The 12,124-nt window shown below is 36.1% G+C and overlaps 1 protein-coding gene across 1 annotated transcript in view; it reads left to right on the top strand.

Annotated features, from left to right (window-relative positions):
* The window catches only part of MYO10 (myosin X), a 254,020-nt gene that overhangs the window by 196,481 nt on the left and 45,415 nt on the right, over nucleotides 1–12,124 (top strand). The window contains exon 20 of the mRNA XM_072605464.1: nucleotides 11,931–12,055. Within this exon, the coding sequence (XP_072461565.1) occupies nucleotides 11,931–12,055 (125 nt within the window). The remainder of the gene's footprint in view (nucleotides 1–11,930; nucleotides 12,056–12,124) is intronic.

Raw genomic sequence — 12,124 nt, 5'->3', positions numbered from 1 at the left:
TAGCTTCCTATGTATTATAAATATGTTTATATATAATCAGTCAAGCATTTATTAAGCAACTACTATGTTCTGGGTATTGATAATTAAAAAGACAAAAATAAAACAATCCATCCTCTCCAGGAGCTTACATTCTGTAGAAGGAGGCATACATACCTGGTATATGTGGATGGATAACAAATATGATATGCTTAGAACTGTAATTAAATCAACTGTGATTTCATCACTATATGGAACTCCCAGTATTGGTGAGAATGCAGCTTTGTCTTAGTGGATCATAGAATCATAAAGGTTACAGTTTTAGAAGGGATCTCAATGATCATTTAGTTCAGCATTCTTATTTTACAAATGAGGATCAAGCATAAAGAGGTCAAGTGATTTGCACAGGGTCATCCAAATAGTATCCATCAGAGGCAGGATATGAGTATAAGTACAGGGTTCTAAATACTTGCTGTACTTGAACTGGAATCCTCTGTACAGTATCTCCAATACAAACATTCAGCCTCCACTTGAAGATGTCCTAGTTAGGGATCTTAATACTTTCTGAGACACAAGTCATTCTGCCTTTGAACAGTTCTTTTAGGATCTTTTCCTTTGTCGTGAGCCAAAGTCGGCCTTGCTACTGCTTCCACCTAGTTCTTTGGCTTTTGAGGACAAACAGATTAAGTCTGAATCTTGTTCACTATGATGATTCTTCAGATATTTGAAGAAAATTGTTTGTGCTGCTCCATTCTTCTTAAGACCTCTCTTGTACCCCTTTCAGTCTTTAGGCTTAATATTTCTCAGTTCCATCAAAAGATTTTCATATGACATGGCTTTGAGTCTGCTCACCATATTGACATGCTCTGTCTTGTCAGTGTCTTTCCTAAAATGTGATACGCAGAACTGAACAAAATACTCTAGCTGTAGGGTATAATAGAAATCTCACTTCTCTTTTTCTGGAAGCTATCCCCTCTTAATTCTACCAGAGACTGCATTTCCTTTTTTTTTTTTTTTTTTGGTGGGAGGAGGGGGACTGCTGTGTCATGTGTCACACTGTTGGTTAAGATTACATTCCACTGAAACTCCTATATCCCCTTTTATAAAAATGTGGTCTAACCACACTTTCTCCATCCTGAACTTGGAATTCATGAAATGTTGTTGTTGTTGTGTGGGACTTTGGAGTTCTTACCCTTTTATTTTCTAGATGAAACAGACAAGTGAAATGACTTGCCCCAAATCACAGCTATTTAATAGCAGAGCCAGTACTAGAACCCTGCTCCTTCTCATGTCACCTCATAACATACTTTATTCCATTAGTTCATTTTGTGCCCCAAGTAGTTAATATTAGTAATAGCACATATTTCTGTAGGTTTTTAAGGTATTCGATGCACTTTACATTTGGTCACATTCCCATTTGATCCTCTCAACAACCCCATGAGGAGGTAAGTGCTGTCATTCTATTTTGCAGATAAGAAAACTGAGCCTTAGAGAGGCCAACTGACTTGTTGGAGACAGGATTCCTGCAGGTGTTTTCCTGACTCAATGTTCTATCCATTAGTTAATTCTGTAATTATAGAATAGGCATATAACTTAATGCTACTTGCAGTCTCACCAAGTAATGTCAATTCAGAAAGAGAACCAAAGGATATCTTCCCAGTACTCTTCCCTACCAAGAAATAGTAAATAAATAGAAAATCTCTACTTTGCGGGACTGAGTACTCAATAGCTCTTTTTAGATAATTGCTGATTTAGTATTGGTGGCATCCTGGTGACCTGTCTATTTATTTTTTCTGTTAGCATCTATAATGTTGTAGGGAGACACACCTAAGGCACCTCAAATGTTAGATAACTGAATTCCCACATTCTTATTTAGTAATGGAATTCCTGAACCCTAAGTAGCCTAGGAAATTTTGTGGTAGGAAATTTAACATCACTAGATTTTCAACAGTACACTCTCTAAATTGTAAGAACAGTCTAAGTATTCTCTTCTCTCCTGTCCTCCCCCAAATATGTTCCTTCCATTAGCATTTTTGCATATCAAGGAGGCAGGTATCTGTGTATATATCTTATGTTTTTTAAATAATATTTTTTTTCCAAATTACATGTCAAGACAATTTTTAGCATGCATTTTTACAAGATTTTGAGTTCCAAATTTTTCTCCCTTTTCCAAAAATGGCAAGCAATTTGATATAGGCTATAACATGTGCTATCATTATACCTTATGTTTTAACCTTATATTACAGATTTATTTTAAAATTTTCATAATGTTATCCCTTTTTTTCTGAATGCTAAACATTGTTACATCACCTTTCTGAATCAGATGTAATATAAGGAAGTTGGAGTAGATAATCTTTAAGACCTCTTTCATCTGTACCTAAGCTTGTTTCTTCTACTCATGTTACAGTGACCATTCAATCATCCTTATAAATTCATAGATGAATATGAAATAAATGTCTCACATGAGAAGAATTATGCTTTTTTTCTCGAAATATTTAGAATGCCTCTGATGTCCCTTCCCCTTCTAAATCTATAATTCTATGATTCAGAGACCAAGGACTCTTAGAATTTTATTCCTGGCAGGAATTATACCGATGATTAGTTTTATCTTTCACCATTTTAAGATGAAGAAACTGAGTATGGAAAAGGTTATAACTTGTGCAGAGTTATATGCCAAATGAAATACTCTTCATTTTACATTTTCTTTGATGGACGACTAGGTATTATTTTTGATTAGACTTAAATATGTACATGGTACAAGAGAAAGAGCATTAGACTGGAATTTGGAAATGAATCATAGTAAGAATCTCATGTCATCAGTAGACTTCATTCACATCCCAACTCTGATATGTACTTATAAGACATTGGCACAAGTCATTGCCCCTCCCTTGACCTCAGCTTCATCGTCTCTAAAAGGAGAGTTTTTGACTTCATGACATCTAAGATCTCTTACTGCTCTAAATCTCTGATCCTAACATCCTGCAACACACTCCGAGGTTCTGCCCAGGTCTAAATGTGATCTCATAGCATGGACAGTGAGTTCATCTATTTCACTGATTAGCTGTGTGTCATTTGGGAAGATACTTTGCTTCCCTAGGCCTCAATTTTCACATCATAAATTGAGGGAAGTTGAATGACATCTTTGTAGAAGTTTTAGGAAAAGGATGGCTAGGTTTTGTTTAGGTTCGATCCAATATATTCTGGTGCATTTTAAAGTCCAGAAAGTAATTCATTCAAGTCAGATTCCAATCTGACTATTCCAGTCTGCCTATTTCATGTAAATTGTACAGTCTCCCAAGGTTTAGTAAATTAGTCACCAACCAGGGATCTTATGTCAGACTTCATTTTGTTCCGAAGTTCATGCTGACGTTTACGTAGCCCCCTAACATCTGCAAAGCATTTTATATATATTATTGCATTTAATCCTCACGGTTGTCTTCTCAGTTAGTACAGTTCCCATTTTACAAGTGAAGAATTGAGGGTGAGAGAAATCAAGTAACTTGCCTGAGATCACACAGCCATTACGTATCTGGGGTAACCTTCGAACTCAGGCCCTCCTTACTCCGAGCCCAGCATTCTTTTTGTTATACCACCTTAAAAAAAAAAGTTGCTCCTTCTTATAACAGTAGATTCTAGAGAGAATTTTAGAGAGTAGACTCTCTAGAGTCTAAAAATCTGGGGACAATCATTTGGCAATGATTCCTTTTATTCAGTTTTTTTGCCTAAATTTTTTGATAATCATTTTATACAATTGTTCCATTACTCCATTGCCTTCTTAGGATAGAAGCCTGTGCTTTTTTCTGAGATCTATGTTTGATCAGATATATATATATATACACACACCTTGTAACGTCTGAAAAAAAAAAAAAGCTGAACAGTGAACAGCTTTGTATATTGTTCTTTTTCTGCCTCCACCACTGAGCATTTCCATAGTACTTAGATTTTCCAATGTGCTTTACAAATATTGTCTCATTTTTTTCTCCTCACAACAACTCTGGAATATAGGTGCTAACTATGTAATCATGTGTAAATCATTTAACCTCTTTGAGACTGTTTCCTCATCTGAAAAATGGGGATAATAATATACATCTTGCCTACTTCATTCATGGCCAGTTGGTTGTGAGGAAAATTCTTTGTAAAAAATTAAGCACTCTATACATGTGAGTATGTGCAAGGGAACATGCAAACATGGCATTCTTGATTTATACCTCTCTGTGAGTATTAGTAAAGTTTCTCCACTTGTGCTGTTAGAACCACATTTCTGAACCATAGCTATTTAACTTATCCAGTTATTTTTGTTTTTAATTGGTTTTAGGTACTTGTTCTTTGATTCAGTGTTACTTGAATTTATTGCATTGAGGAGGGATTCAAAGTTGACCTATGCAGAAAGATGGTTGCCTTGATAAATATTACTATAAATCTAGGTTAGCCCCCCAAAAATCTTTAGTCACAAAGATTGAGGATTTTTGTAATATATTCAGTAATACCTTAATAAGATTATATCTTAAAAAGATGACTTTTCTTTATTATTTTATAATATCTCCTTCTTTATAAATCCACATTGAACAAGCTTTATTTTGTAAATTCTACTTATGTAGATTAAAGCTTCTTAAGTATAAGATCCTTAAGAGCAGAGACCATGTCTTATGCTCACAAACACCAAATGGCCGTGTAGGTTACCTTTAAAATTTTTAAAACTCATAATTTGGAAAAAGGCTATATAACAATGTATCTGTTCAATTAAGGGAAAAAAAACACCTTTTTGCAAACAGGGCACATCATGAGTAATAGCATACCCACAGTGCTTTACATTCATTTAATGAAACACAGTGCCAGGCACCATTAGGCAGTGAAGACAGAAAAGATAAAAATGATAGTCCTTGCCCCCAAGGAGCTTAAATTATATCAGGATTCCTACAAATATGTACACACATAAGCATATAGGAAATGTATATAAAAAATTATGAAGTTATTTGACAGGAGAAAGCCCTAGTACCTAGAGGATGTAGAAGATGGTGCTTGAGTTGTTTTGAAAGAAACCAGAGATGGAGATGAAAGAATGCCTTGAGATGGGAGATAAGAGTGGCATGTGTTACATGTACAACAGAGTACATCAAAGGGGATACTGTGTAATGAGACTGTAAGAAGGCCAGTTTGGTTGGTCTCTATATGGAATGCACAGGGGCTGGGTATTATAATCATGGTTATAACAATCAGTAGGTGATGCCAAACAGAGGAGTTTATATTTGATATTAGAGGTAATAGTGATCCATTTGAGTTTATTGGAGAGTAACATGGTCAGACCTACACTTTAGGAAAATCACTTTGGCAATGTGTTTTATATATACACCATTTTTCTTATTGCTTTATATTTGTCTGCAACTTTTGTTCCCTATGGATTATTCCAAAGCCAAAATTTTCCAAGAATTTGTTTCCATTAGAAAGAACATCAAACATTAAGATATGTGTGCTAGTTTTATATATTGTTCTCTTTTGAAGGCATAAAGAGCTGCTATACCAAAGTTACATGGGCCACATTAAAAGTATTAGTGCCAGGCAGGGTTTATAGCCAGGTAGAAAAATTAGCTAATGAACTATCTACCCTTCTCTTTTATCAGTTAATAGTAAACTAACTTCTTCTAATGACAGCATTTATCTATGCTGAAATTTGCTCCCTAGTGTGAAACATAAGACTTAATATTTGAAGAACTTTCCTAAGTTCTTATCTAAGAACTCTTAGAGCAAATAAGAGACCTCTAAGATCTCTAATCTAAGAACTTCAGTCTAATCCAATAAACATTGTATTATTAAGTACCCACTAAGTGCTAATTAATAAAAAGAAAGACAGCCTCTGCCTTCAAAGAGCACACAGTCTAATGGAGAGAGGCAACAGGAAAGGAGGCAGAAAAACAGGGGAGTAGGGGCTCACAGTGGAGGGACGAAGGGAAACAAGTTCAAGTGTCAGCCAAGCTCAAGTTAGCATCATGGTGATGAATTTAGAGATGAGTTTAACCTTCAAAAACACTGTAAATTACCAGACTTATAATTACAGCAGAAATATTTAATGAAATATCTCACCTTGGAACCAGGAATGAAAAAAACCAGAGCCCAATATGTTAATAATGCTATTTTTTTAAATTTATGGACATAATAGGATTATAGATGTGGACTTTGGAAGGGACCTGTAAGGCCATCTAGTCTGGCCCCAGACTTTTTTCAGGTAAGTAAACTGAGGCCTAGAGAGATTAAGTGACTTGCTAAAGATCCACAGGTTCTCAGTATCAGAGGTAAGAGCTGCAGCGGTAAGGTTCTTCAGACTGGATTGGCAGTTAGAGATGTAAAGTTTTTCTGTTTGTTAGACGTAGTTTGAAATTTCCATTTGTATTCCTCTGGTCTGTGTAAGCAAAAAAGAGTCATAAGCATATTCAGCAGTGTATACACATGCTCGGCCCGCTATCTATTGTCACCATCAGATAACACTGAATCTTAATGTCCAAAATTGAATTCGTTATCTTCCTTCCCCACCCCCATTCCCAAACCCTCTCCTCTTCCAAATTTTCCTATTTCTGCCAAAGGTACCATCATCTCGCCAGTAAGTCAAGTCTATTTCCTCAGGATTAGTTTTGACTCCTCGCTGTCCTCATCCTTCATATCCAGGCAGTTGCCGCATTGTGTCGTTTCTACTGTCATGACACTATTTGACTCCTTTCCACCAAAAAAAAACCCAACCCAACCAAGCAAACCACAGACCCTTCTCTTTTCTAAATTACTGCATCAGCCTCCTAATTGGTCTCCCTGCCTCAGTTTTCTTCTCACTGTAGTCCATTCTACATAGAGAAATCTAAGCGATTTTTCCATAAGTAAAGATTTGTCTATATGTCTCTCCTTCTCAGTTAAACTCCAGTGACTTATTACCTCACAATAAAATATAAATTCCTCATTTTAACTTTTAATGCCCTATAAAACTGCCCCAAGTCTATCTTTCCAGCCTCACTGGACATCAGTCCTTTTCTGTTCCTCACTTAAAACACTTCATCACCCTTTAGGGACCCTCAGGATCACACTCTGTTTGCCCCTGTATTAGCCATCCCCCATGCCTGGAATACACTGCCTCCTTCCTTCCACTTCATAGAGTCCCCTTTCCTTTAAGCCTGCAGTTTTCCAACTTTTTAGTCCTCAGGACCCCTTTATATTATAAGATCAATTATATTTAAAAATATTGAAGACTGCAGTGTACTATATATGTATTTATCATTAGAAAATAAAATAGTTATTAATATTTTAGAAATATGTATTTGTTTATAACAATATAACCATTACCTGTTAATAAAATAACACTTTTATAAAAAACAAATTTTTCAAGACCAAAATACATGTGGCATTGTTTTAAATATTTTTGTAAATATCTTTAATGTCTGGATTTTCTTCTATATTCAATCTGTTGTGATATATTGTTTTGGTTAAAGTTTATAAACAAACTCCAGCCTTGGGCAGATATATAGGGAATAGTATTTTAATAGGAAAATACCCTCTTGGTAGGAAGGAGGGGAGCAACCATTTTTTAAGGACTCATCTGCAAAGCACTGTGCTAAGCACTTTACAGATAGTTTATCATTTTGGTCCTCACAGCAGCCTGGGGAAATAGGTGCTATTACTCTCATCCTTATTTTGCAGATGAAGAAATTGAAGCAAAGAGAGAGTTAAATGACTTGCCCAGGACCATACACATAATAACCATCTGCAGCTGAATTTGAACTCAGGTTTTCCTTAATCCAGGCCTAGTGTTCAATCCACTGCACAATACTATTCAATAATTCAATTCAGTAAATATTAATTAAGCACCTTGTATGTCCCAGGAAGTCTGTTAAGCACTAGGAATACAAAAACAGATGAAAGGTGGTCGTTGTCCCCAAGTAGCTTATAATCTAATAGGGGAAGATAATATGTAAGCAAACATGTGTGTGTGTGTGTGTGTGTATACATACATACATTCACAAGGCAAATTCTATACAAGATAAATAGGAAATAATTAAAAGAGGGAAGATAATGTAATTAAAAGGGTTTAGGGAAAGCTTCTAGTAGAAAGTGGGATTTTAGTTGAGACTTAAAGGGTACCATTTAGCTGTATTCATAATTTGATTTCTAGGACTCCTTGAAAGGGTTTTAGGAACCGCCAAGATCACACTTAAGGTGCACCATCTTATGCAGGAAGACCTTCCTGATTTCTTCCAACTACTGGTGCCCTTCTTTCCAGACTACCTTATATTTAACTCCTTTATATATAGTTGTATTCATTCCCTTTATTTAGGCCATCTGTATTTTTAGAGGTACTGGTTTTCTTGCTCACCAACCCCACCCCTGATGAGTTCCTTGAACCTAGATGTTGCTTCACTCCCTGCTTCTGTGTACCCTATGCCTGGCACACAGTAGGCAGTACATGAGTGTTTGTGAATTGATTGCTTGTTTGCTCAGCTTGACGGCCTTATTTAGTGTAGAGAAGCATAGGGTTTGAACCCTGTGCTTTCTCCTTGCCTCCCTGGGAGTCATGTGACCATTCTCTTCTTCCACTGTCTCTCCCCCAAGGCTCTCCTCTTCCTCCCCCCTTTCCCCTGAGGCCAGAGCAAAGAGAGGTTTCATTTCTGCCTCCTTTCCACAAGTGATTCAAGACCCCTAAGTGCCCCTTGTCTGGAGCACATGGAAGGTATGTCCTGTGAGTATGGGATGTCCTCCTTACTGGCCTAATTATTCTGCCCAGTGCTTTGAATGTCAAGAAAATGACATAGCCTCCTTAATGAGCAGGGCTAAAAACCATTTAAAGCACAGGGTTCATCTGATAATATTTAATAACCGCCCTGATAGAGCTGAAGCTGGATAGGGGTAGCTCCCTTGAAGATGTCTAATAGTTCCTGTGTTAGAGCCAGAGGGAAAAATGTAGACATTGGAAGACATTTTTCAGCCAGTTAATGGAGAAGGCACTTTTCTTAATGAAACTTTGTTTTTAAAGACTTAGAAAAGCTTAGGCTTAGGAGCTGGTATCTTTGGAATAATTTTTTCCAGAATGGCTAGCCTTTCACATGAGAATGTATTTGGAATTGAGTGTATATTATTAGGAAACAAAAGTATTATTTCATAGTAAGGTTAGTTTCTCAGTCATAGTTAATTCCACTTCCTCCACTCCCCCTAAATTTGACACATACAAGGTACAGGTAGCAGTTTTCCTTACTAAATGCAATATTTCTTATTCTTATTTGCTTCACAGTGGATTTTGCATAGTGATAAGGATATGTCTTATGTAAGACTTAAATGAATTCCTCTGACTTATTGAGTTAATATGTATAGAGATAAAATTTCAAAGCAAACAGCAATTTGAGTGAAGCATTTTCATTTAAATCACAGAATTTGAATCTTGTTCATGGAAGTGAGAAAATGGTGTAGATAATACACATTAAGCTTTGCTTTATTTATAAAGCATAGTGCTAATAAATGGGCAGTACTTTATCTAATGGAAATTTGACTGAAATCAAGTCCTTCATAAGAAGACCAGGGGGAAAAAAGACTTCTTAGGCCCAAGTCACCCGAGGGAACCTAAAATTAGGATTTGGTTTGCTGTTTAATGCCTGTGAGCTTCATATATATTTTTGCAGTCTATCTGGTTGAAAGCCCCGGGTGACTTGAAATTCAGGATACCAGACAATCCAGAGAGGGTGGAAATCAGCACTAAAGGATATTTGTTATATACACTTGAAACTTGAAGCTAGTGAATATCTGCTTTCCCTGCAGCCATCCCCTCCAAAACCTAACCCATTTGTCCCCATCTAAAACTCCATGTTTGCTCTCTGCTGGAGACTTTTCTTTAGTTGAACCTCCTGTTCTGAAAAAAACTAGTTACCAGTCAAGACCAAAGCACAGCTGAGAAGTTTTGAAAGACCAAGTGCTTTTAAGTTGCTCCTTGTTCTGGCTCCAACTGTGTTTTCTTTCAACATTAAGTTCACTGGGGGGAAAAAGTTGAGATTAGAAAGAACACTGCTATTAGAAATGGAATATTTCTGCCATGATTATAATGTATGTTGCCCACAGTGACAATCAACCTACAGACCCTTCTCCTCACTTCTCTGGTAAAATTATTGTGAAAGGGGACAGAAACACAGTCTCAATGGGAGATTGGAAGTAGCCATAGTGTTTGGTAGCAGAATCTCTCTGTCCTGTATCAAATCCTACAACCACACCACACTAATTATCCCCAGAAAGGGAGGGGTTGCCATGGTGACTGAGCACTTTTTAAAGCACAGGAATGGTGTTCATTATTGTTCAGTGTCTTTAGCCCTGGGGAAAAGGTCAGTGTGTAGCTGTTGTTTTCCATATGAATTTTGGCTGGAGAGCCAAACAGAAGGCGGTAGCGACTACCTAGGAGAAGGTAAGATGGTGGTTCTGAGCTTTATATATGAAGTTGGTGAGAGTAGTTTGTTTAAGTTTGTTTTCACAGTTCTGCAGCTAAGTAATTGCAGAACTCCTTTTGACTGTTAAGCAAGGAAAAGCAGAATGGAAGAAAAGAGAAAATTAGTGAATGGTGAGCTTTTTTTCCTGGTATGAGTCAGGTATAGAGTCTTTCCAAGCCCAAGACAGTTTATTCTAAAGAATTTGAATATCAGGTTTATTATCTTTACTTTTTTGAAAGGTTTGTTTGAATTTAAAGTTAATAAAATGGGCTAGCCTTACTTATACTTGATCCATCAATTTATTTTAAAAGCTGTGCTATTCTTGAGATAAATAATTTTTATTTCGGTAAATAGGCAGTATGATTTTTCTATATAAATAACTTTCTGGTCACATTAAATTTTCTAATGAAAACATTAGATATATCTAATCAGTTAAGCATTTCATAGTAATCTTAAGAACAAGATAGTTTGTTAGATATGATTTGATGTGTGATATTTGGTATTACAAAATAAGATTTTTTAAAAAAACAACTATTAGGGAGATCTATTTAGACTCCTAAGTTATAAGATAATAATTATGTTTCTAGCTCTTTCTTCCATTGGCTAAGCCTATTTTAAATAATTTAGAGTAAAAACTGTGGGGCCCAGATGACTACTCTTCTTAAAATAGACTGTTTTTCTTTTTGGTTTTGCAAGACAAGGACTTCTTTGAAATGTAACATTCTACTAGTTGAAGAACTTGTATTTTTTCATCTGAAACATCGACTCATTTTTTTATTATCTTTGCCTTTGGAAAAGTTGTATGTATAAGTAGTTTTAAGTCTAGCTTTGTGTTGACTGGCTGATAAACTAAACAGATTTTCTCTTTAGGAACAGAGAATGAACCTTTTCTGTATTTTTCATACTTTTAAAGCTGTTTATGGGCCACCCCATAGCCCTCTTTATAAAGAGTTTACTAAGATGGCAAGATACCAATGAAATGAAAGGGAAAGGCTGATTAGACAAAACCAGTGGCTAAGACACTGTAAGTGTGGCACTTAGCTTGCCTGCCTCATCTGCTTCATGCTAAAGAAATATTATTTGGTCAGAATTTAGGATGTGTTTTAGTAACTGGAAAGATGAGGGGAAATTCTTTTTTTTTAATTGTAAGTCTTTTGACTTGATTTCTTATGCCTTTAATTACATAAACATGTTACTTTCTTCTCATACTCTCTATATAGATAACTGTAATTAACTTGAAATTAATAGGTAGGTTGGTTAACGGGCCGGAAATTGAGAAATACTTTAATGTCCTTTTTCCTCTTTCTAACCTCCCCACTGATCACTACTGTGACCCTGGGCACAGAAGACAGATGATCCCATTGGGCTACAGTTTCCTTGTCTGTAGTGACAAAGATTAATATTAGGTTGCAGATACCAAAAGATGGTGTCCTGATATCTCTCTGAGGTTCTGGAGGAAAAATACTTTTAAAAATATTCTAGTAGTACCTTATTTAAAGTTTCCTCATTTCTCTTTAGATGCCGGATCAGTTTGATCAAGCATTAGTGCTTAACCAACTGAAATATTCTGGGATGCTGGAGACTGTGAGAATAAGAAAAGCTGGGTTTCCTATCCGAAGACCCTTTCAGGATTTTTGTAAAAGGTAAGGGTTCTGTTAGACCGTTGAGGTACATTGTATCCTATTATTTACAGGAGGTTTTAGAGAACAAAA

This window comes from Notamacropus eugenii, chromosome 4 (genome assembly GCF_028372415.1).
Source record: "Notamacropus eugenii isolate mMacEug1 chromosome 4, mMacEug1.pri_v2, whole genome shotgun sequence".
In the NCBI taxonomy this organism is placed as follows: domain Eukaryota; kingdom Metazoa; phylum Chordata; class Mammalia; order Diprotodontia; family Macropodidae; genus Notamacropus; species Notamacropus eugenii.
Note: the sequence above shows the minus strand (reverse complement) of the source record. Positions and strands in the feature narration are given on the sequence as shown.